Raw genomic sequence first — 26,811 nt, 5'->3', positions numbered from 1 at the left:
CTGGTTCATCATCTTCCTCCTACATAGGATCAGGAAGCTCTGGTTGACCTCTTGGAGACAAGGAGGTGTAAAGATTTCTTCTTGGATCACACTGATTCCAGATGCTATGTGTACAGGCCCCATGGCCCCCAGTAACATCAGTATGAGGGATCAAAAGCAGTCTCCAAGCTATTGGGAAAAATTGGTCCCTAGCAGCAGGTCCTTACTTATATAGACGAGATTGGTAGTAGGAGACTCTTGATCCCCTGTCTGAGCTGAACTCCCTTGGTGGAGGGGAGGATAGTTCCACTGGTACAGCTGACTCTCCTAATGATGAGAAGGTCAGGTCCAGTTCCATCTGAAGTGCCATCAGTACCCATGTTATGAAGCCATGAGTAGCTAATTGCATGGATGTGTTTCTGGTGTTAGAATCTCTCTGATGAGGGTCGATCCCGACAACAGGGGAGACTGTGGGTCTGGGCGAATGAAGATATCCTGTGCAGTGGTGTAAGATATCCTGTGCAGTGGAGGCTTAGAAGGCTGTGTCTTGTCACCTCGTCCCACTGGAGTCAGTGTAAAGGGTCTCTTAGTAACTGGTGGTTCTTTAGGGGAATCTGACAGTAGCACCAATCAAGGAGACTTCAACCATGTAGTAACTGTTGATACCAATGGTTCACAATCCTTCGGGTCCAGGTGCTTTGTCTTAGTTGGTACGGTAGTCAGTGTCGATGACATGCGGAGCGGTACTGAAGAAGCCTTGCTCCTATGTACCTTCTGATCATGGCCACAAGGCCTAAGAGAACTTAAGTCCTTGTGTCCAGAGTGCAAGGATTTGCCCAACCTGGATGGGGCCAGGAAGGGATCCTTACTCTTAGATCTAGAAAGGAATCTGTTTTTATGCACATGAGAGAGTGCCTTTTATTCTTGTGAGATGGGCCAGACGAAGGATCCTTGGCTCTAGTCATTCCTGGTCCTGAGTCAGACATCAAGCTAGGAGGTGCACTCCTTGATGTCTTAGGCTGATGTACCTGGGATTCTCCACAGCCTGGATCTGACAGGGGCTCCCTGGCGCATTCCATTAGATACTTCCAAAGCTGGAGTTTTCATGCCTACTGCTTTCGGCTGGGAAAGGAGTGGCATATACTGTACTTACTGGAGATATGGGCTTCTCCAAAGCAGTAGAGGCAGTGCTACTGGTCATCAATGAATGAAAAGAAGCAGGGGCAGTAGATGCAATTCTTAAAGCCTGGATAACTTAAGTCCTGCCCTGGGGGATCAGATGACTCCCTGGAGTGAGGATTCTAACTAACTACAATCTACATTTCCAATGGACACTACTTGCTAGAATTCTCTGGTCTCAGGCATATGTGTATCCACAGTGGAATACATACAGGGACCAGAACTCAAAGAACCATTTCTTACTATGCAGTCTCTTGGAATCTCTGGCACTTTAACAGGGGCTTTTTTCAGCTTATTCTGAACAACTGTTACATTTATCTGGTAGAATTGGTTTCAATAGGTCACTGTGTGGCTCCATTTGCCAGAGAACACCATTCATTTTGGGATTTCAGGTCAGACTTTATGGCAATGTCCACTGTGCTCATAAACACCTTCTTGAAATAGTATCTCTAGAATCATGTGCCTTCAGGATCCTTCATATTCTTTTTAAGAGATCTTTCAGGTACCACAAGATTTAGCTATACATTCTTCCCAGATAGTATTAAAAAAAAAAAGACACTTTTCACAACATTTGAAGTGAGGGAATACTGAAAATTAAGACATATACCGCTTAAATCCTATTTTCTTAGATGGATCCACCATCTTGGGTAAGGCCCATGGCAACCAGAAGTCACAATAAATTCAATGCAAGTTGGAAAGAAAATTAATACTGTACCAGACTTATGCCTACGCTAAACTTATCATTATAAGATGTTTTAAATGACTTCTATTTAGATCTAAACCAAGAAAATGGACAGGTTTGACCTATGAGTACTCCAGCTGGTAGTCAGATATGGACTGATGGATAGCAAAAGGAAGCAGATTGTTTATAACCTTTGGTCTATGTAATGTTCAGCTCAAAGAAACTTCAGAGGAAACCACTCTTCAGGAAGGTTCCTTGACCACATGGCTAGGGACTTTTGACTTACAGAGTGTGGTTCTATAGAGGCAACATCATGTGGAAAAACTTCAGTCATTCTGCATTGGATGGGATATGGGAGCTACCACAATAATCCTTCCTAACTTTTTGTTGTAGAAATCAGAGCTGATGTATACTGAAAAATGTCACTAAGAAGTTGGTATGATGAGGACATTTAATTGACTCCTCAGTGCAAGTAGTAGCACAGATAAGTGTTTAAGTATTAAAGAAAATTGAAATCTTGCTTATTTACTATATTATAGTCATGCCATGGAAGTTACCAGCCTGAAAGCCAGAAAAAGCAAATTTATTGGAAAATAAAGATTTGATTTGATTTTTTTAAGGGAAGGAGAAGTTTACAAGTTAACTAAGCTCCTCAGATTTCAAGATAAAACCAATTAAAGTTCCTCATGTTTTCTTCAACTATTGGGTTAAATGTGATAATGGCTGTGGACAGAGACAAGTTTCTCTGAACTGCAAAGAAATAACAACCTGCGCTGAGAGGGGTCATTAAATGACAGGAATTAGAATAAAGAATCGTTTCATATTAACAATAATAATGAAATACAAAGAAAAGGAAAAACAGAAAAACATCAAGATGATAGGAACAGAAGATGAAAAAACAAAATCTTTTAACTAACACAAAAACAGAGTATACAGCAAACTCCTTCACTACTGTCTTCTGTTTGTAAATGTTAATGGCTGCAGTTTTGACACATCTTGCAGCTGTACATTCTATACATACAATTTGTGTTTATCTTGTGCTTTTTAGATAAGTATTCCAAGGCTCTTTAAACTAGTCACTATATACTATACCAAGGAAAAATTATTTTTAACTAATGCAATTTCTGCAGTTCCTTCTTTTGCCTATTTTTAAAAAAAATACTCCTTACTAAAAGTATTAATGCATAGGTATAGCACAATGCCCTGGCCTCAGCTCAATGATGGGGATATGATGTTTGATCACACTAAAGGCAATGAAACTCAGCTTGGGAGGAACATACCAGCCTGGAAATCCCAAATCCCTTCTGCTTATCTCTGAAATAGGTGGAAGAGGGAGGGGGAGATTCTCCGCCTTCCACTGGCTGGCAGGGATGGGGAGCAGAGAACAGAGGAACAGATTGGCTCTTGCACTCCCCATCTCCATGATTTAAAGCGATCCTGGGCTTTTCGGGGCCATTTTCAGTTGCTTCATCGCTGCCCCACCCTCCCTCCCTCCCTTCCTGTACTGACAGTATATTGAGCTGCATTTCCACAATGGTGGGTCTAATGAATGGCCTATTTGGGGGATTAGGAAGGAAGTTTTTACCACTGTGCCAAACTGGCAGAGATCTGGTCTGTATTTTGCCTTCCCGGCAACATTGTGAAGGCAGTTAGACAAAAGGAGTCGAGATGGAAAGTCTAACATTAGGAGATAGCATAGGACGTTTAGTTCATCACAACTTGCAGCTGGCGCCTAGTGTAGGTAGAGGCCAGAAGCGCCAGCTCCCAGAGGTAAATGAGACCTGGGATTTCACTGGTGGACCTTATGCCTGTAAGAAGAAAGGGAGACCTGAAATCTTCTAAGACAGAGGTTCCCCTTAGTAGTCTCTAACCCCTTTGCATGGAGCAGAGGCGAGGAGAAAGAGCCCCCGAAGAGGGTCTAACACGAGTTACTGGTTAAAGGGCAGGAGTCCTGTAACTCTGAACTGGCCTCCTTTAACTGCCTGGTATGTGAGGGAGTGGGCATATAGCACCCCTCCCTATTGTGAAGTTCAAAAAGTTGCAGCCTGCCACTTAAATTCATCCCTACCTCTTTCATTCGCATACAACTCCAGAGCAATACTTACAGGTATTTCAATCCTTGCTTTGAGCATCTGGTCTTTCTTTATATTCTGTACATGCACAACTGGTCCAGTTAAAATATTTGTCCCAGCATTACTGCAATCCACGGCATACACGGGAAGATTTGGAGCACCTACAAACTATTTAAAATGCAAAATTACACTTAAATATAGTAGCATGTAAATAAGTTAAAATATTAGTTATGCAACACCAAAGGGAAGCTTGGCTCTTTACAGGTAAAATGAGAGGTCCACGCCTTCAAGAATCTTGGAATCCAAAGTCAGACTTTTCACAGCAATGGAGAACAAATAATAGGAGAGGCCTAGGAGGATGAGGATTACAACTGTGACTGACATACACATTTAATAATGTATATTTAATAATACATACAAGTACAGGTATTATGAAGGGGCACTAGTCCTTCCTTGGTTGTAGAAAGAAGGTAGCTTAGTCTTAAATATTGGTTTTCAACAATCCCTCATATTATCCTAATAATTTAGGTCCAGTCTACACTGGAAAACTTTTGCTGATATAGCTACGGCAAACAGTTCCATGTGTACACATCTTATATTGTCAGTGTAGCTTATAAGTATACTGGCAAAAAGCACTTTTATGCCAATTTAACTGCATCTACTCTACGGGTTTTGCTGTTATATAAAAATGTCACTAGAAAACCAAACCAAACAAAACACTGCCAAACAAACAAAAATCCCCATACCTTTACCTGACATAGCTATACCAGCAAAAGTTTTTAGTGTGGGCCTGTCCTTAGGAGACGTGAATAATACACTATTTGTTTTTATACAGATTAGCCTGCATTTTCATCTTTAAGCATATTTAAAATATTTTGCCTTAAATTATTTTTTTTCCAAAACAATGATTCATGCCACTCAAAAGTTAACATTTGTTTAGATTTATGCCCTAAAATTGACTGAACACTGATCACTCATTCATAAAATAAAAATGTTAAAGTTAAGTTTGTAACATGCATAAACAATACACACATGAAAATCTAAGTGCAAACATTCTTGTTAAACATTTTAAAGTTGCCTGCTGCGAGCTTATTTCTGAGAAATTTAAATACATTAAATGGATTAGTGGAGTTAAAAAATATTAACTTCTGCAGTGGTTTGCTGACAGTTAAACAACCAATACTAAAAATAAATTGTCAGACAATATATTGCAAATAATAGTCTGTTATTTCTTATATTAAGAGTTCACTTGAGGCATTAGCTAATCCTAGACCAAATAAATGTTTAGCAGGGGTCCTCGCTCTCTTTCTATACACGCATGCGCGCACACACGCACACACAAGCATGCTCTGAAGTATCTTGATACTGTAATTAAAATATCCTCATCCCAGTATCTCTTTAATCTCTAATGTGTCAGCTTTTTGTACCTCTGACATTTAGTCAGGGACTATGTGGCAGAGGTGGCACTGAAGTTGCAATTACTATGAAATCTCAAGATGTCTGGAAAACTATCAGTATATTACATTTGGTTGACAGAACAAAATAGATCCTTTCCGCACTATTTTATTAAAGTAAGTGCCATAACAGAAGCCTATGCTAGTATACATAAAATATAGCCTACCTTACAATGAACTATCAGTTTTGGCTGTGCTGTTATATTTCCTGCTTCATCCAACACTTCAACCTGAAAGGGGAAAGATGTCCCATTTTCAATCTTAAGCATTTCAGAATCAGGTTTCACTTTCAATTGACGAGGAGGGCCTGTAAACATACACAATTTTAGAGTAGAGGTTACACTTCAGAATTTTACAGGTTATCTGACTTTTATTTTCAAATTATGGTTGTTATGCAGAGAAACTGAACTGCCACGGTACCTTTGGTAACAAACAATCTAGCACAATTCATGCTCATGGTCTTTCCTCAGAAGAATACTAGTACTGAAATAAGCAGGGGGTTCTATCCTTGCAGGTGCTTGTTTACTAGTCTCCTGAATGTGCTTAAATAGACACATAGCAATCACCAGATATATAAAACACATCTTTACAAGTCACCAGTACTATCAGTGTTGACCAGTAAACCAATAAAGATACTGAAACTGGACTTTCCTGTGAGATGCAAGGCAAACATATGAAATGTGCTATAGGATGTAGATAACCACAAAGAACTCTGATCAATCATGCTAAAAGGCATTCTAAACATAAAAAAAAGAAAAAACGATGTGATGTGGAGGGCATAGTGGGAGTTCTCAAAATAAACTTTATAGCTTAAAAGGTAAAATAATTTTTATATGTTGTCAATCTTAATTCTAAAAATTAATGTGGAGTCCCTAAAGAAAACTGTAACTCATTAGCTTTAAGACCAGAGTTATATGTCAAAGTCCTTCAAGAATGAATAAAGACAAAATAAATAACTTTGGTCAATTTTCAGAAATATTTTGCAAAGAATCTCTGTTCCTGTCTATTAGTTATTTAAAACTTCTAATTTCTATCCTATGCAATAAAAACAACTATGGTGAATCACAGAGATTAATTAACATTTAAGAAGGGAAAGGGAACTAAGTAATCAGTTATGATATCCCACCTGAGCTGGGAACTATACATTTACAACCCAAGTATCTAAAACTGATTTTTATCAACAAGTGGGAAAAGACCTATAAAGTGACAGCTATTTTGGAAGGGTGGGGTAGGGTAGGGGGCAGGAAAAGAGACCATGACCACTTTTGAAGACTAAATTAAAATCTCTGCTAGTAAAAAGCTTTACACAAACAGAGTTTGCTGATCTATCCCTTACAGGAAGTTATTTTTTGAAAACCAGAGTTAGAACAAGCTTTTAGGAGAATAAATGGTAGAAAAACATCATTGGCAAGAACCGGTTAATAAATTTGCCTACCTTGGCTGAATGAGACCCTAAAGATTAAAAATGTCAAATGAAAAGGATAGCAATTAAGAGACCAGATGCAGTGTTTTAATTAAGCCCTAAAGTGGCAATTAAGGTTCTTCAGCACAGGATTGACATGACCTACAATTGTTCCCAGGCCCATGAAACAATCTTAGCAGAATTGCTCTTCTATAGTTGTTGTGGTCTCCTTGCACATGGTGCACTGTAGTGGGGCATACTACCCCACTCCCTGAGAGTGTGGGCTGCGGCAGGCCAGGGCGCCTGCGCAGACAGGGAGCCAATCAAAGAAGGGCTTATTGGGAGCCAATCAGGGCCAGGCTCAGCCCTATAAGAAGGCTGCCCAGGAAGGGAGCAGGCAGTCTGTCCCAGGCCTTTGAGAGGGGAAGGTCAGTCTCCAAGGGTGGGAGACTAGCACCATGGACAGAGCAGTGCTGGCCAGGCTCGGGGAGACTAGGGGGCTCTAGCCCGGAGGCTGCCAGGCTGCAGGCCCTGAAGGGAAGGGCCTAGCGGGTGCAAGGGGCTGTAGGGGAAGTGGCCCAGGGAAGCAGACAGAGGAGGGGAGAGAAGGAGGACAGCGAGGCTGCCGCCAGAGGGTCCCTGGGTTGGGATCCCCTCCTTCCCCCCCTTGCAGTACACCCAGACATTGGCCTTAGCAAGCGGCCCATTATAGACTACACCAGATCCCTGAGAAGAGGGACTAGACTCAGAGGGTGTGGTTGGACCTGGTGGCTGGGGTGTAGGACTGCTGATCACCGACCCCCGGAAGGGGATGCGGATGGACTAAGGGGCACTGCCGGAGGGCAGTGGCCTCGAAGAGGACACCGCCGAGCAGGGAGCAATGTGGGTCCAGAGAGGCCAACTGAGGGCGGATCGATGGACAGGACACCACCAGGAGGGGGCGCTCCCCTGGACAGAACTAATTCCCGGAGTCACCAGTGGGAGGTGCCAGGTGGTGAGTCCCCAACCTGTTACAAGCACCAGTGTACTTTCAGCTTATTCTGGGTGGCCTGCTACATCATAAAATGCAAAGGGGAGAAACAGATGGAGAGAAGGAGATGAACAGACAGTTCTACTCAGGAAGCAACCCCCCCCCCCGAAACTTTAGTCCCCTAAGAAAAGCAAAGAATGAAAAAGATTTTGCTCACTATTGCCCCCAAATTAGCTCTAAAAGATAGGATTGCACTGAATCAATTGCTCTGAAGTGTTGCGGCACTGCCAAAGACAGATTCCAGTGCAAAAATATGTGACCATGCCCTGCAATTCTATGACAAATCTGAACTGCGTCTGGTATTTGCAGGAAGAAAGAGAACGTCCAAATATCTTTGACATAGGAGGAGATGAAAATTCAGAAGTACATCTTTAATTTTATCTAATCTGATCAAATTAGACGATTATACCTGTTCTCAGAAGGGAGCATTTATATCTGTCTGCAGCCCAGAAAAAGGTAATGAAATAAAAAAGAAATTACAGGTGGAACTGCTAGTCTAACTATAAGGAAGGCTACCGTAGAATAATTTCCCCAAAATGGCTTGGCACACCTTATGTTGGTCAAAAGCCAAGAGTAGTTAACCCATGACAGACCTGACACACCTCATACATTTTCCTAATCTGGAAAAGCCTGTGCAAAAAGGAGTAACAGCACCATCGGAACAAGGCACCGTGGTAAATCTCTTACATTTACTGTGTAAGGCCTTGTCTACACTACAAGACTATTTCGAATCTACTTAAGTCGAATTTGTGGATTCGACCTTATGAAGTCGAATTTGTGTATCCACAATAAATACACTAATTCGAATTTCTGAGTCCACAGTAACGGGGCTGGCGTCGACTTTGGAAGCGGTGCACTGTGGGAAGCTATCCCACAGTTCCCGCAGTCCCCGCTGCCCATTGGAATGCTGGGTAGAGCTCCCAATGCCTCCTGGGGGAAAAATGTGTCGAGGGTGCTTTTGGGTAACTGTCGTCATTCAACCGTCAATCACGCCCTCCCTCCCTGAAAGCTCCGGCGGGAAATCTGTTTGCGCCCTTCTCTGGTCGGTTACAGCGTGGACGCCACAGCACTGCGAGCATGGAGCCCGCTGCGATCATCGCTGCACTTATGGCCGTTGTCAACTCCTCGCACCTTATCGTCCACCTCTTCCACAGTCAGCTGCTGAGAAATCGGGCGAGGAGGCTCCGGCAGCGCAGTGAGGACAGGAATTCACAGAGTGGCGCAGACCTCTCACAAAGCAGGGTACGCCGCGCAGTGGAGATCATGGTGGCAATGGGTCAAGTTCATGGTGTGGAACGGCGATTCTGGGCCCGGGAAACAAGCACGGACTGGTGGGACCGCATAGTGCTGCAGGTCTGGGATGAATCACAGTGGCTGCGAAACTTCAGGATGCGTAAGGGCACTTTCCTTGAACTCTGTGACTTGCTGTCCCCTGCCCTGAAGCGCCAGGACACCCGGATGCGAGCAGCCCTGAGTGTGCAGAAGCGAGTGGCCATAGCCCTCTGGAAACCGGTCAGTAGCGAACCACTTTGGCGTGGGCAAATCTACCGTGGGGGTTGCTGTGATTGAAGTAGCCCACGCAATCGTTGAGCAACTTCTCTCACAGGTAGTGACTCTCGGAAACGTCCAGGACATCATAGATGGCTTCGCCGCGATGGAATTCCCAAACTGCGGTGGGGCTATAGATGGGACTCACATCCCTGTCCTGGCACCAGCCCACCAGGCCAGCGAGTACATTAACCGAAAGGGCTACTTTTCAATGGTGCTGCAAGCACTGGTAGACCATAGGGGACGTTTTACCAACATCTTCGTTGGGTGGGCGGGCAAGGTTCATGACGCGCGTGTGTTCAGGAACTCTGGTCTGTTTAAACGCCTCCAGGCAGGTACTTTCTTCCCGGACCACAAAATAACGGTTGGGGATGTGCAGATGCCTACAGTGATCCTCGGGGACCCAGCCTACCCGCTAATGCCCTGGCTCATGAAGCCCTATACAGGCGCCTTGGACAGAGAGAAGGAACTCTTCAACTACCGGCTGAGCAAGTGCAGAATGGTGGTGGAGTGTGCTTTCGGACGTCTCAAGGGGAGATGGCGGAGCTTACTGACTCGCTCGGACATCAGCGAAAAGAATATCCCCGTAGTTATTGCTGCTTGCTGTGTGCTACACAATCTCTGTGAGAGCAAGGGCGAGACCTTTTTGTCCGGATGGGAGGTTGAGGCAAATCGCCTGGCTGCAGTTTACGCTCAGCCAGACACCCGTGCCGAGAGAATATCCCAGCGGGAAGCGCTGTGTATCCGGGAGGCTTTGAAAGCAAGTTTCCTCGGAGAGCAGGGTAACCTACGACTCTCCACTTGCTTTCAAGAGAAACTGACCCTGGGCCTGTGTCTGTATGGGTCGATTTCGATCTGCGGTTACATACCCCGTTCTCCAAGTTTCCCCCACTTCCAAAGCACGTTTTAAAGCAAATTAATTGTTACACTCATTATTAATAAATCTTTGTTTTACTTTGCATTTCTGTTCAGGTGTTGAAACATGGACGCATACTGTGCTGGGCACGGTGTGCACTGATGTACAGACCGCTTGTTCCATAGAGGAATGACATCCTCCTGCTCCTACATAGGTCTCTGGGGTGGGGGACGGTTGCAAGTGGTTGTGCATGAAGGGGAGGGATCGCAGGAGGGGTGGGTTTGCAGGAAGGGGCGAGTGGTGCCTTCTTTGGATAGGGGTTTGGATGACGGCAGTGGGCTGCGGGTTTGGGCGTAGGAAGGGGTGAGGGGTGTGGGGGAAGGGTGACTATCTGTCCGTGGATGAGGGCTCTTGTTGGGGCTCAGGGCAGCGGAGAGGCTCGTTGCTACGGTGGAAGTGCATGGTAAGGGCAGCGTGCCTTAACATTAAGGGGGTGGCAGGCGCTAGGACCCTGGACAAGCATACACATCACAGAATGACCCGGGGCAGCATACACCACACAGAGTGACCCTGGTGCCTACTGACTGCAGTGTGTGTGTGCCCTGCAGTTGATCATGGCCCCAAGTCTGTACACTGGTAATGTAGGCTATACCGTGAAATTATAAATCCCCTCCCCCCCCATACACAAAAAAATCCTCTGACATGAAAGACGTGACCGAAACAGTGAATAACAGCAAACAGCTTTTAATAATCTAATACACAGTGGGGGGATGAAACTTGGATTTGGGACTGGGTGAGCCTGTAAGGGAAGCACTTCTACAAATTTATAGCGTGAGAGGTGTGTGGTACATTAGCGCTATGCAGTGGTGCAGTGACAGTTCTCACGGCCCCTACCGCCCCTCCGTCTTGTACTTTTGGGTGGGGGGGGGGCAGGACTTCTTGGCGGGGGAGGGCGGTTGCAGATACACTGCAGGGGGGCTCTGTCCTCCTGCCTGCGGTCCTGCAGAACATCAACAAGGCGCCGGAGCGTGTCCGTTTGCTCCCTCATTAGCCCAAGCAGCGTTTGAGTCGCCTGCTGGTCTTCCTGCCGCCACCTGTCCTCCCGTTCGATGTGTGTGCGATGCTGTTGACATAGGGTCTCCCTCCACTATCTCTGCTCTGCCGCCTCGGCTCTGGAGCAGGCCATCAGTTCCGCGAACATCTCGTCCCTAGTCTTTTTCTTTCGCCGCCTAATCTGCGCCAGCCTCTGCGAGGGGGATGCCGGGGCAGTCCGGGAAAGAGCCGAAGCTGTGTGATGGGAAAAGTAACTGATTTCCTTGAACAGATACATGTTTGCGAACAGTGAACACAGACTAGTCAGTTTCTCTGAACAAGACCATACAGGGCAACAAGTCTCACGAGATCTCAGGACAAGTTCGAGATTTCGGAATACGCTCTCATTGGCTGCGGCATTGCACAGGAGAGCGGACAAGTGGGGAGAGACAGCTGAATCCGTCTAGCAGACAGTCCTGGTAAGCCTTACAGTACATTCTGCTTATCAGTTAATGGATAGCTGTGCCCTCCCGCTAAAGGCAATCTGGAAATCATATACTCTGACCCTTTTCCAGCTACTCCCGCCAGTGCACGGGAAAGATCAATGTATGCTTTTCCTATGTGGCCTACAACACGTGGCTGTTAAGCGAGGGTCATTGTTATGCAAAGTAAAAGTCAACCATTCACAACAGTAACAATACACTAATTGCCCTAATTAGATGCAGCATTTCATGAACGAGATCACCCTGATGCGGGTCCCTCGGAGTCACAAAGAGCGGATGCTAAGGGAAGCCCTGCAGAGACCAGGACCATATGCGGCCATGCTTGTGGAGGCGATGATTCCCATCTACATAAGGATGTCCTGGCGTGGAAGAGTGTGCTTCCACGGAGCACCCAACAAGGCACCTCTCCCCAGGAACCTCCTGCGGAGGCTTTTCGAGGACCTAAATGAGATCTTTCTTGAATTGTCCCTGGAGGATTATTGTTCAATCCCTATATGTGTGGACCTACTTTTCATATAGTTTTTCATTGAAAATTTTATATATAGTATTTCTATTTTTTTATACCTGTTTTATAAAAAATAAATGTTTACATGTTTATAGCACTTACCGCCTGATCCTTCCCCTGATTCAGAGTCCGGGTTAACGGCCGGGGAGGGTTGGTAGGGGATCTCTGTGAGGGTGATGAAGAGATCCTGGCTGTCAGGGAAAGCGGTATTGTGTTCGCTGTCGCCTGCGCCGTCCTCCACAGACCCTTCCTCATCTTCCCCATCGGCGAACATCGAGGAGGAACTGTCCAGGTTCACTATGCCATCCACTGAGTCCACGGTCACTGGTGGGGCAGTGGTGGCAGACCCACCTAGAATGGCATGCAGTGCCTCGTAGAAGCGGCATGTCTGGGGCAGGGCTCTGGAGCGTCTGTTTGCCGCTCTGACTTTTTGGTAGCCTTGTCTCAGGTCCTTGATTTTCACGCGGCACTGCATTGCATCCCGGCTGTATCCTTTCTCTATCATTGCTTTGGAGACCTTCTCGAAGGTCTTTGCATTCCGCTTGCTGGAGCGCAGCTCCGACAGCACAGACTCCTCGCCCCACACACCGATCAGATCCAGGACTTCCCGGTCTGTCCATGCTGGGGACCTCTTTCTATTCTTGGATTGGCCGGACTCCTCTGCTGGAGAGCTCTGCATCGTTGCAGGTGCTGCGGAGCTCGCCCCGATGTCCAGCCAGGACGTCAGATTCAAAGTGCCCAGACAGGAAAATGAATTCAAATTTTCCCGGGTCATTTCCTGTGTGGCTGGTCAGAGAATCCAAGCTCCGACTGCTGTCCAGAGCGTCAACAGAGTGGTGCACTGTGGGATAGCTCCCGGAGCTACTAAGTTCGATTTGCATCCACACCTAGCCTAATTCGAGCTAGCCATGTCGAATTTAGCGTTACTCCACCTGTCGGGGTGGAGTACCAAATTCGAACTAAAGAGCCCTCTAGTTCGAATTAAATGGCTTCCTGGTGTGGACGGTTGAGCGGTTAGTTCGAATTAACGCTGCTAAATTCGAATTAAAGTCCTAGTGTAGACCAGGCCTAAGTGGAACTGCTTGAGAAACTGGTATTTGCAATGTTGTTGTAGCCAGGTTGGTCCCAGGATATGACAAAGACAAGGTAAAGAGAAGTTCTATTGAGCTCAGAAGCTTGTCTCTTTCACCAGAAGCTGGTCCAATAGAACAGTGTTACTTACTGTAACTGTTGTTCAATATGTGATGAAGATGAGTATTCCATGCAGATGTGCACGCACACAGGGCACCAGAGCCAGAGAACTTTCCCTAGCAGTACCTGTGGGGGCGGTGCTCACGTCTTATGGCCTTATGCCCTCTCCTAGCCATATAAGGGTGGTGCCATCCCGACCCCATCAAACGTCAGAGGAGATAGAGGATAGGTTGTGCAAAACATGTCTGCTTCATATCTCAAAGAACACAAATTACAGTCAGTGACTATGTTTTCTTCTTTGAGTAGATACAGCCATGTATTCCATGCAGATGACTCTCAGTAGTACCCGCAGTAGCTGGGGCTTGGAGTCTGTTTGAACAGACTGCAGGATTGTCTTCCCAAAGTTTGCATATGAGCAGGATGCAGCAGAATGGCACAGTGGTTTGTTAACATACATACATACGGTCAAGTGGCAGCCTTGCAAATATCCAAAATGGGAACATCACTTAGAAACACAATCAATGTCATCTGGGCTCTCATAGAATGAGCTCTCACTCTGTGGTAGAGGGGAGAGAGGGCACAGTCTGAGCTACAACAACTATATACAACAGGGGTGGGCAAACTTTTTGGTCTGAAGGCCACACAGGGGAATAGAAATTGTATGGTGGGCCATGAATGCTCACAAAACTGGGGATGGGGTGCGGGAAGGGATGCAGGCTCTGGGGTGGGGCTGGGGATGAGGAGTTTGAAGTGCAAGAGGGTGCTCCGGGCTGGGATCGAGGGGTTTGGAGAGCAGGAGGGGGATCAGGGCAGGGTTTTGGGGTGTGGAGAGTGGCTCAAGGGGTGCAGGCTCCAAGCGACACTCACTTCAAGTAGCTCCTGGAAGCAGTGGCATATTCCTTCTCAGGCTCCCATGTGAAGGCACGGCCAGGCAGCTCTGCACACTGCCTCACCTGCAGGCAACACCCCTGCAGCTCCCATTGGAGCTCGTAGTAGCCAGAGTGGGGCCATGCCACAGCTTCCAGGAGCCGCATGGTGCAGCCCTGACCCCGCGCCCTGACTGAAGCGCTGGAGCTGGGCCGAGCCACGTGGTTCGGCCTCCGACCCAGCGCCCCAGTCGGAGCACCAGAGCTGAGGTTGACTTAAAATAGCTCGCAGGCCAGAGTAGTTTGCCCACACCTGATATACAAGAAAAGTCTCAGACAACTGAGACAGAAAGCATGAGGTGAAATAATACCACACAGAGCTCTGACTCCAGCCATGAGCAGTGAGAAGAAACTGATAGTGGCATCACACTTGTACAGCGGGGGAGGGGAGAAGGCTACAAGACCCGAGCGCTGCCTCTATGTGTACTGCCAGACAAAGTTCTCTGGCTCTGGTATGGTGTGTGGATGCACACCTACATGGAATACACAACTGCATCAACTCAAAGAATAAAAAAAATTACCTCACCCACATGGTCTCTGAGAAACTTTTAGCTGTTCATGCCAAAAAAATTCCACTTACAGAGGTGACCTACATTTGTTCAGTTCCAGTGCATCCACAACATGACTTAGAAATCTGGTGGGGGTACTGCTTACAGACTACTAAATGGCATAAAAGAGGAATGCATGATGCTAAAGCTGAGACACTATATCTATACACCCCCAGCCAAGATTTCACAGTTTGTGTCAGTAAGAAATTGAATGAAAAACCCAGAATTTGTTCACCAAGTGACCCATCTAAAAAGGGGACAAAGAAGATGGAGACTAGTGGGCAACCAAAAGTTCCAGAGAAAAGGAAATAAATAAAAATGCTAAATAATTGTGCCTAGTTAGAAAAAGTTCGTGATCAGAAAAAAGGATTCAAAATAAAACAAAATGTATCTCAGACAAGCAGGTGATTTCCAACTGATAAGAGAACAGGTAGTGCTGGAATGCTGAGTGAATGTTTGCCAGTCAAAGGGGGATGGCATCATAAAGTTTGTTTTAAGTTTCCAGTCTTCACTTGCTAGTAATAATATACAAAGCCCAGTACCTGGACTTACATATTATGGACAATAACAGATGATAAATTATGTAGAGGTAAATGTACATCTCATTGGGTATTATATCTGCTTGGATGGAGGCACACTATTACAAAAAAAAGTGTTAGAATATTTTTCAACATGTCATACAAATATTTCAAAATACTTACCAGGCAATAATCTTATTTTCAAGATCTGTGAATCTTCTTTCAAACCAGGAAGAATAACCTTCAGATTGAAATTCTATTGAAAAGAACATTGTAAGGATTAACGCTGAACACACACAGATCGTAGATTTGTTTACATAAATTCTCATAACCTACAAAAACATATTTTGGACTTTCATGCATATTTTTGTGAAATTCCAGAGGCTTACACAAATTTTCTGTATTAACTTGCAAACTAGATTATCAGTTTTCTGATGTTATTGCCTCCAAACTTCTAGGGATTAAATCCAACAGGGAGCACTGCAGTCCTTGGGTGCCTCATATTTTGTAGCTACTTTAAAATATTTATTGGTATACAAATTTGCAAGAGTACATAATAAAATAGTTACAAAACAAACTGAGTAGACATAGTTGCAAGTGGTTGAGTGCATTTATCTATCTTCCGCCCCAGAGAGGTCAAATCTGGGAAACTAAAGCTCAAAAAATGGCCCATGAAAATAAATGCAAACAATATTGCAAAAGGCAGAAAAAACACGACAGGAAATACTCTGATCAAAGTCCTCACAAACTATGGTGATGGAGGCCATATAAATACCCAGATCGATCAATTATCTGCATTTGTGAAGGTGTAGATCTGGAATAAATTTTAATTTACACCAGCCTAGCAGCACATGTAATTCTGCAGAGGACAGAATGGATGATGTGCAGTGAAAGAATCAGAAGTCAACTCACTGAACAGGTGGGATAAAAATATTTAAGAACAGTCTCATTCACTGCACTATTCTTTCTGCACAATGAATGAATCCTCCAGAACATTTACGTGCTCTAAAGAAGGCAAACAAAAAAGGGGGCCAAGTTAAAGTTACAAGGCCAACTATAACTTTGGCATTTTTTAATTTGAGTCCTTCACTTTGCCCTAAAGGCTTTCTGGGCATTGTTAAATTTAGGTTTTTGTATGGAACGATAATGATGAATTGTGCTAAACATAGGAATTCTGTTATTTAAACTTCTAGCTGCAGGAAACCATATACCAGTCTATGGCAATAATATTTAGAGCAGACCTATTATGAGTAACAAGAAGTTCTAAAAAACTTATGTATAATGTTAGCATTCATTTATTCAGCACAAGAAGCAACTCGTATGGTTTTTAAACAAGTTCTCTTACAGATTTACTCATAGGAGTTTACACACTCACTAACACCACACTGACCAAATAAGAGAAACTTTACATAGCCCCAAATAATATTTTAAGTTCTGACCATATGAAATATATTATATAATTCAGTGCAAAAAGTATTATATAATATTCCTCAGAATCTACAGCAGTTGTGGACAGCAGTATAAAAGCTGTCAACAATAACATGTATTCAATGGCAAAAAACTATGTTAATATAGAATTATGGTTGGTTGGTGGTATGTTGTTGTCCCCCTGCAGAACACTGAGTTGAGAAAAACTTAAAACTTCTGAAAACCAGAAAATGCACAAGTTAAGCTTGCCCATGCAACCTTGACTCTACTCTCTTTCAACAATGCCCCAGTATGACCATTGACACGTATCTTTTACCCTGAAAACCCCACAGGCGATGAAACATACTAGCTCTTCACCTCCTTTTACAACCCATTCACTCTCACCCACAGGACTAGATCTAACACTATTAAATGTGAAAGGAGGGTTGGGGTTCACTGGCAGAGTTGGAGGAAAGGAGGAGGTTGGGGTGCACTGCCAGAACAGGCCTCCCTCATCTCAGCCCAGAATCTCTCCTGCCCTCCTCTACTACTTATCCCCATTTATTCCCCTCCCAATAATCCCCATCCCCTCTCCATCCACCTTTCTGCCTCCTAATACTCCTCCCCTTCCAGGAAGCATTCACATGTTTAATTTAACCCCTACTGCCAAAGACTGATTACATTACCCTCAAAATAAAATTGCCACCCATGCCTCACGAACTGTAGCAACCTCCTGCCATTCAGGCCTGGTTTACACCTAAAACTTAGGTCAACCTAACTAGATCACTCAGGGGTATGAAAAATTCACACCCAAGAGAAGTGGTAAAGCCAACGTAAGCCCCAATATAGACACCACTAGTCAACAGAAGAAGTCTTCCATTGACCTAGTCACTGCCTCCTGAGGCAGCAGATTAATTACAGCAATGGAAAACCCCTTCCGTCACTGTAGCAAGTGTCTACCCGATAAGCACGACAGCTGCAGCTGTGCTGCTCTAGTGCTTGTAATGTAGACATAGCCTCTTTCAGAAATTCCTTTTGTTTTAGGTGGGGGCTTGTGATTAATTTATTCTTAGTTATGTTAACTGAAGGGCAAGCAATCTGAAGTGTGATTCATCCAATCATTAGTACCTCTCAGTTAAACAGTACAAGGCAGCAAAAGGAAATTTTCTTCTGAGGGCTTGGAATTCAGAAACGCAAATGATCTCAAATTTGGATCACTGATGCAAACTCAGAACCCTCCCCAATGAAGCACTCCAAATTTCAAAACAATCCAATTAACCATTCGTATTTTAGACCACTTACAAGAGCCTAGCTTTAGAGCATATAAAATGACAAGAATGGATACCCTCCACCCATCTTTCTGTACTGGTATATGTACAGTGTACATTTTCTTAATTACCATTCCCATTTTGGGTCCTCCAAAGATTTAGTAGGTGCTATGCACTATCTTGGGCAAAACTTGATGGCGTGAGACCATTTTGATCACCATCACATCAATAGTTTGATTTTAGCTTTTGGGGAGGGGAGAAACTTGGAACTTAAAAAAAAAAAAAGGCTATTCCCCCCCCCCCACCCCCCGGGTTTATATCTCTGGAATCCCATGCTCAAATGACTCCAAATTTGGGTCACTAACCCTACCCTGTACCTTTCTGAGGCTTACCAATTTTCAAAGATATTCAAATAAGCACATCAATTTTAGCGTTTAGAAAAGTTGACCTTTAAACGGATGTCATGACACAACTTAACTATAATTGCGCTCCTTTGCCACTATAATTACAGGGTAGAGTCACAGAATCATATAAAAGTGAGGCTGAAAGGGACCTCAAGAAGTCATCAAGTCCATCCCCCTGCACTGAGATAGAACCAAGTAAATCAAGACCATACCTGACAGGTGTTTGTCTAACATGATTTAAAAAATCCTCTAATGAAGAAGATACCACAACCTCCTTTGGAAACCTATTCCACAGCCTAATTAACCTTACAGTTAGTAAGTTTTTTTTCTTAATATCTATCCTGTATCTCCCTTGCTAGAGATTAAGTCCATTACTTCTTTTTCCTACCTTCAGTGGACAGAAAACAATTTATCACCATCCTCTTTATAAGAGACTTTCATATATTTGAAGACTTATCAGGTGTCTGTTCAGTCATCTTGTCTCAAGAATAAACATGCCCAGTTTTTTAACCTTTCCTCATGGGTCAGGTTTTCTAAACCTTTTATAAGTTTTTGTTCTCCTCTGGAATCTCTCCAATCTTTCCTAAAGTGTGGTGCCAAGGACTGGACATAGTATTCCATCTGAGGCCTCACCAGTACATTACAGAGTAGGAGAACTATCTCCTGTGTCTAACTACTATGAATACACCTCAATGATATTAGCCTTTTTTGCAACAGCATTACATTGACACACATTCAATTTGCGATTGACTATACACCCTAGAGCCTTTCCAGCAGTACTATCTCCCAACTAGTTAGTCCCCATTTTGTATGTGTGCATTTGATTTTTCCTTCCTAATCAAAATACTTTGTTCTTATCATTATTGAATTTTATCTTGTTGATTTCAGACTAATTCTCCAATTTCTTAAGGTCTTTCTCAATTCTAATTCTAATTCCAAAAAGCTTGCAAATCCTCCCAGCTTGGTGTCATCTGCAAACTAAACTAAACTAAAAAACTTACTTTAAAAAAAAAAAAAGATATATCACACCTACTGATATGTCATCCACTAGACCAGTAACCCCTGTCAAAGGAAATTAGGTTGGTTTGGCATGATTTGTTCTTGACAAATCCATGCGGTCTATTCCTTATCGCCCTATTACGCTTTAGGTGTTTACAAATTGATTGTTTAATAATTTGTTCCACTATCTTTTCAGATATTGAAGATAAGCTGACTAGCTAAATTCCCAGGTCCTCTTTGCCCCTCTTTTTCAAGATAGGTACTATATTTGCCCTTTTCCAGTCCTCTGGGACCTCATCCATCCTCCATTTTGTGCCTTAGTTTTTCTGATTTTGTCCCTACTTGTTTGTGCTATTCTTCTATACTTCTCCTTAGTAATTGATCCATGTTTCTACTTTTGTAGGACTCCTTTTTGATCTTCAGGTCATTAAAGACCTCTTGATGGAGCCTCTTACTATTCTTCCTATCTTTACTACACACTGGGATAGTTTGCAGTTGTGCCTTTAATATGGTCTCCTTGAGAAACTGCCACGTCTCCTGAACTACTTTATCCTTTAGATTTTCTTCCTATAGAATCCCTACCAACCAGTTCTCTGAGTTTGTTAAAGTGTGCTTTTTTTGAAGCCCATTGTGCTTATTTTGCTGCTCTCACTCTTCCTTTGCTTAGGATCATTAAATCTATCACTTCATGTTCATTCTCACTCAATTGCCTTCCACTTTCAGATTCATAACCAATTCCTGCCTGTTTGTCAGAATCAAGTCCAAAATGGCTGTCCCCCTGGTTACTTCCTCTACTTTCTGAAAGAAAAAGTTGTCCCCAACACATTTCAAGAACTTACCGGATATTTTGTTTAGCCCTATTACTTTTCTACCAGATGCCTGGGCAGTTGAAGTCCCTCATTACTATCAGGTTTTGTGTTTTGGATATTTCTGATATTTGTTCTAGAAATGCCTCATCCATTTCTTTCTCCTGACTGGGTGGTCTATAGTAGACACCCACCATGACACCTACCCCTATTTTTTCCTCTTTATCTTTACCAGGAGAGTTTCAACTGCTCTGCCTCTCACCACCTTCTGGACCTCAGATGGACTTTCTATCATGCCTGGATCCTTCTCGGACCCCTCCCTCTCTCTTATCTTTTACCTATCTTTTTCCTTTTGCCTTCAAGTATGCTCTTATATCTGCTTTAGTGTCTTGAAAATAATCTTCACTTATTCCTACCTGCCTTTTTATCTACCTTCAGCTCCCACCCATCCTCCTCTGTTTATTCAGAATCTTAGAATATGCTGTCTTCTGCACTGATTCCTCTCCTCCAAGTGTCTCCTTGATCCCCTACAATCTGGCTTTGTCCCTCTCTCCATTCCACCAAAACCACCCTGAGCTATGTCACTAATTGCCTTCCAGCTAAACCAAAATATTGATTATTCTTCTTTATTGTTATCTGTCCGATGCCTGCTACACTGATCCACAATCTTCGTTCTACTATTTTCCCATTACTATTATCTAGGCTTTTCCCCACCTTGCAGACTAACTCCTTCAGCATTTCCTCATCCTCCTTCTCAACCCTATCTGTGTCTTTTCCTTGGTCCCCTCCATTCTACAGACAATGAGATCATTGGGAGAGTAACCATTGCCACAGTTCTCGCTCTACTCCCAACTTCTTCCTCTCCCATATAGTATCCTTTCTAGCTACCTCTCCAAAGTATCCTGATTGTTTTGCTATCACCTCAGACTATTTTGAAGAAAGTGAATAGCTTTCCTCCTAACCTTCTTCTCTGCTTCCTGCCCCCCTCCTTTTTCGTTTTTAATCATCACTGTCAACTATACCATCCAACTTATCTCCTAGATTCATTACTGCAATGTAATCTTTTTTTTTACTCTTCTGACTCTTTCTTTCCCCTCCAGTCCTCTGTTAGGTACTGTCACTACTTCTGATATAACCATAAGCATCCTTTGTTCATTCACACAGCTAAAACTTGTGTCTATATTTTGTCATCTCTAGTTCTTATCTCCTCACAGTTTATCCAACCAGCCATTGCAAGGGTAATTTTCCTCTCCTGCAATGATTGCATCACATTCCTGCACCCTGAGTACCTTTAGTGGCTTCCCATTTTACTAGACTGAACAAGTTTCTCAACTTCAAGTTTCTTCAAGATCCTCCCTAATCTTGCCACAATCTACATTTCTGCTGTTACTCTTCTTTGCTCACTACTCCCTTATCTCCCTAAACTCCTTCCAATTCTTTTTCACTGGTATTCTCTTTTTGCTCATCTCTCACATACTCAGGTTTATACCTTCACACATGCAACCCCCTATGACTGGAACAAACCCCCTGTTTTTAGTGTCCAAGTATCTGCCCTCTCTCCTCCTTCCAAACTCCTCCCTCAGAACACTTCTTCCAGCAATCATGAGTGCCTTCCTCTCACCCACGACATCCCATTAATGATACTCCAGTACCCTCACAGAGTGCATTTACATTTAAGACAATTCAAGAATCATGTATGTTTGTTGTAAGAGATGCTGTATCCAAGTCAATTAATCATAGAATCATAGGACTGGAAGGGACCTTGAGAGGTCATCTAGTCCAGTCCCCTGCACTCATGGCAGGACTAAGCATTAACTAGACTATCCCTGACAGGTGTTTGTCTATCCTGCTCTTAAAAATCTCCGATGATGGAGATTCCACAACCTCCCTAGGCAATTTATTCCAGTGCTTAACCACCCTGACAGTTAGGAAGTTTTTCTTAATGTCCAACCCTTGCTGCAATTTAAGCCCACTGCTTTTTGTCCTATCCTCAGAGGTTAAGAACAACAATTTTTTCTCCTTCCTTATAATAACCTTTTATGTACTTGAAAACTGTTATGTCCCTTCTCAGTCTTCTCTTTTCCAGACTGAAAAGATTGGGTTTGTTTAATCTTCCCTCATAGGTCATGTTTCCTAGACACTTAATCATTTTTGTTGCTCTTCTCTGGACTTTCTCCAATTTGTTCACATCTTTCCTGAAATGTGGCACCCAAAACTGGATACAATACTCCAGTTGAGGCCTAATCAGCACGGAGTAGAGCAAAAGAATTATTTCTCATGTCTTGTTTACAACACTCCTGCCAATACATCCCAGAATGATGTTCACTTTTTTTGCAACAGTGTTACACTGTTGACTCATATTTAGCTTGTGGTCCACTATGACCCCCCAGATCCCTTTCCGCAGTACTCCTTCTTAGGCAGTCATTTCCCATTTTGTATGTATGCAACTGATTGTTCCTTCCTAAATGAAGTACTTTGAATTTGTCCTTATTGAATTTCATCCTCTATACGTCAGATCATTTCTCCAGTTTGTCCAGATCATTTTGAATTATAATCCTATCCTCCAAATCACTTGCAACCCCTCCCAGCTTGGTATCATTCACAAACTTTATAAGTGTACTCTCTATGCCATTATCTAAATCATTGATGAAGATATAGAACAGAACCGGACCCAGAACTGTTCCCTGGCTGCAGGACCCTACCCGTAATGCCCTTCCAGCATGACTGTGAATCACTAATAATTATTCTCTGGGAACGGTTTTCTAACCAGTTATGCACCCACCTTATACTAGCACCATCTAGATTGCATTTCCCTAGTTTGGTTATGAGAAGGTCATGCGAGACAGTATCCAAAGCTTTACTAAAGTCAAGATATACCCCGTCTACCGCTTCTCTCCCCCATCCACAAGGCATGTTACCCTGTCAAAGAAAGCTATTAGGTTGGTTTAACACGATTTGTTCTTAAGTAAAAGTTAGTATGGATTTGTCATCTCCTTATCGTCTAGATGTCTGCAAATTGATTGCTTAATTATTTGCTCCATTATCTTTCCGGGTACAGAAGTTAAGCTGACTGATCTGTATTTCCCTGATTTGTCCTTATTTCCCCTTTTATAGATGGGCACTATATTTACCCTTTTCCAATCTTCTGGAATCTTTCCCATCTTCCATGACTTTTCAAAGATAATCGCTAATGGCTCATATCTCCTCAGTCAGATTCCTGAATATTCTGTGACAACATCACCCTTATTTTTTTACCCCTTTTATCCTTACCCAGAGACTTTCAATAAGTCTGTCTCCTATTTCCATCTCAATCTCAGTCTAAGTGTATACATTTCTAATATGTAAGGCAACGTCTCCTTTTTTCCCCCCTGCCTGTCGTTTCTGAGCAAGCTGTACCGTTCTATACCAATATTCCAGTCATGCATATTATCCCAGCAAGTCTCTATGATGCCAACTATGTCATAGTTGTATTTATTTACAAGCAGTTAGAGTTATTCCTGCTTATTCCCCATATTTAAGAACAGATAAAAGACAACGGAACACTAGAATGCATTTTACATATAAAGCAGTGAGCAGTTTTAATATACTGCCCAAATTTAAATAACTCAGCCTACCTTGCCCAGGTAATTGTTCACGTGGCCTTTAGCAGTGACACCCTTAATGACGCAATTTGTTCCTCTACTTATTTCTTCATATTGTAAAGTCAAACCACTACAAAAATAAATTAAAATTAATTTAAAGAAAAGCATTTTAATTCTCACCCAAAATATAATCAAGATGTAAGAACACTTGGAAGCCACAGGAGGTGTCAGACAATTTATATTAAAAATACCTAGTCCAACACCTTGTAAAATTAAAGAACAAAAATGTGTAAAAGTTACAAAAAAGGGAGAATAAAAATTCGATATGTTTAATTACCTAGCTTCAAGAATTGGCTCAATATCAGTTGCCAGCTGTGTGGGATGACCAAATTCATCCTGCAAGTCCAAAGGAATATTAAAAGGTACTCCAACTCGAAATGGAGGATCCAAAAGACTCACTGAAAATTTTTCTGGTTTCCCCTCTAAGAGAGAAAAAAGTTAATGTAGGTAATTTTATCTGTAACTACACATTATATTTCTTTTAACTAAGGCATCAGTACAGACACCTAAACTCCCACTCTAACAGGCAAATAGATGGGGAAGGAGGGTCCCATCCTAACAGGCTAGTAGACAATAAACTGAGATTTTTGGCAGCAGTGATAGATCAGAACCTCTCAGTCTCTCCTTCCTCAGTCTGTATGGATTTAGAAGTAATTGTTTAAAATGCAAACATATACTGATGTAAGGTGTAAGAACTTATATAAAACATGTCTGCAACTTCAGAGCACTATGAAATGTCTCAACAAAATCCAACGGGACAGTGGATCGCTTTGTAAAATTAAACAATTTACATATTCTGATTTACATAAACAAAATTCAGTTTACATGCTAGGATAAACACTTTTGTTATCCAGTTGTTCCAAACTTGAGCCACTTAATGCATCCTGATTTAAAAAAAAAAATACTGAGCACACTCATACTTTGAAAATAACCCCCACCCTTTACCACGTTTTGAGAAAAATCACTCAAAAAAGTCAAAGCACCCAAAAATCACTGGTCACTTCTAAAAATGTTTGCCATGGACTCTACACAGGAGTACAAACAGACCTCTGTAACTTGGAATGAAGTCTACTGGGGAGCTAACTATCTTAAAATAAATTGCTTTGTCCTGTCGAATTTTCAACAGGACCTTGAATAGAAGAGAAAATGGGAGAAAAGCATACAAGAGGTCCCTGTCCCATGAGAGGATGAGGACTTCTCTCATGGAATGTTTTCCCAGGCCAGCCCTGGAGCAGTAACGAGGACATTCGGCCTCTCATCTGCACCCTGTACTGATAATGGTCCTGCCTGAAGATAAACAGTAGGAATCTCCTGTGTGACGGTCGTATTGAGATGTGGAAGTAGGCATCTTGAGGTTGAGGGCCAAAAACTAATCTCCCGGCTCTATAGCTGGAATAATAGCTGCTAGCATGATCATCTAGAACTTGTGCGCCTTCACGCACTTGTTTAATGCCCTTAGATCTAGAACGGACCTCCAACCTCCCTTCACCTTGGGGATCACGAAATAACTGGAATAAAATCCCTTGCCCCTGAGATGTGCCAGGACTGGTTCTGTGGCCCCTAGGCATAACAGACTGACTATTTCCTGGCATAGTAGATTCTTGTGACAAGGGTCCCTGAAGAGAGATGGGGAAGGAGGGTGGAAATGGGGGCTGGACGTGAATTGAAATAATCTCCAAGATTTCTCTGTCAGAGGTAATATTCTCCCAACTGCTGTACAAGAGGGCCAGGCAACTTCTGAAAGGGCGTGTGTAGATGGCAGCTGATGCTGCAAGGTATAGTTGCTCGGGCCCTTGACCCATCAAAAGTACTTACAAGAGACTGAGAGGTCATGGATTGAAGCTGACTGCTTCCATTTTTGAACATTGGACCTCTTACGCTCCAGCGCATAATAGAGCTGAGATGGTCGGTATTGAGGAGGTCGTGACCTGTGCTGTGGCTGAGAGCTGTATCTTCTCTTCTGTCCCGCTGAATAGATTCTCAGGAATCCTTTAAGATGTGGAGAGAAGAGCCCATCTTCTCCATTAAGAGCTTGGGCCCTTCAAACAGGAGATCTTCCACTGTCATCTGCAGCAATTTGGGCAGCACCAGAAAGATGTATCCAAGAAGCCCACCTCATTACCACTGCCGTGGAGATTGAGCAAGTGGCTATATTGACTGCGTTTGAATGGTTAATTGAGACTCTTTCCGTGTGTGTGTTTCAACTTGGAACTTTGATCACATCAGTCAGTGACCAGCTCACCAAGTAAAGAAAATGCAAAAACATGCAATCAGTGAGCTTGGTTCAAAATGAACCTTTTGGATGGCATCACACTGAGAGCTCATGTGAACGACTGAGAGGGTAAATGTCAACTGATCTTTGGTATCTGGTTTGCAGTCCCTTCTAAAATATTAATTAGAAAAAAATCAGTAATGGAACACCCACAGAGCATATTTTGAGGAAATGTGACTCCTTTGAGAACAGAGGGTATAAATGCTAGGAACATCATAAGTTAGTTAGTTAGCTCCTCAATTAATATCTGAAGAGATCCATGACGTTGTAAGACAGAGGGTCTCAGGGTAGCCAAAACACTGCTACGAGAGACTTTTGTAGGACTTTTGAACCAGAGGGCCTCAGGGTAATCAAGACCCTGCTTCAGAGGACATTTGACAGACCAAGTACAAAGAGAAGTCTCCATTTAGGATTGGTAGCTATACCTGCTTTGTTTGCCAATCAGGTGGTCCCTTCTAGACTTAAACTATGACTCAAAACTCTTCAGTCACTTGGTGTGTTTTGAGGGGCTATCGTCATCTGGAGAGTCTCAATGCGTGGATGAGACGATGGTGTAGAGAGGAAGGGTTCACGTTCATTAGGAACTGGG

The 26,811-nt window shown here is 43.2% G+C and overlaps 1 protein-coding gene across 1 annotated transcript in view; it reads right to left on the bottom strand.

The window, feature by feature from the left end:
• SMCHD1 (structural maintenance of chromosomes flexible hinge domain containing 1) overlaps nt 1–26,811 on the bottom strand; it is a 185,267-nt gene that overhangs the window by 78,013 nt on the left and 80,443 nt on the right. Inside the window, exons 20-24 of the mRNA XM_045005127.1 lie at nt 24,228–24,372; nt 23,924–24,020; nt 15,609–15,681; nt 5,534–5,673; nt 3,946–4,080 (exon numbers count right to left, since the gene is read on the bottom strand). Of these exons, the coding sequence (XP_044861062.1) occupies nt 3,946–4,080; nt 5,534–5,673; nt 15,609–15,681; nt 23,924–24,020; nt 24,228–24,372 (590 nt within the window). The remainder of the gene's footprint in view (nt 1–3,945; nt 4,081–5,533; nt 5,674–15,608; nt 15,682–23,923; nt 24,021–24,227; nt 24,373–26,811) is intronic.

Source organism: Mauremys mutica, chromosome 2 (assembly GCF_020497125.1).
Source record: "Mauremys mutica isolate MM-2020 ecotype Southern chromosome 2, ASM2049712v1, whole genome shotgun sequence".
Lineage (NCBI taxonomy): Eukaryota > Metazoa > Chordata > Testudines > Geoemydidae > Mauremys > Mauremys mutica.
The sequence above is the reverse complement of the archived record's forward strand: the minus strand, read 5'-3'. Positions and strand labels throughout refer to the sequence as shown.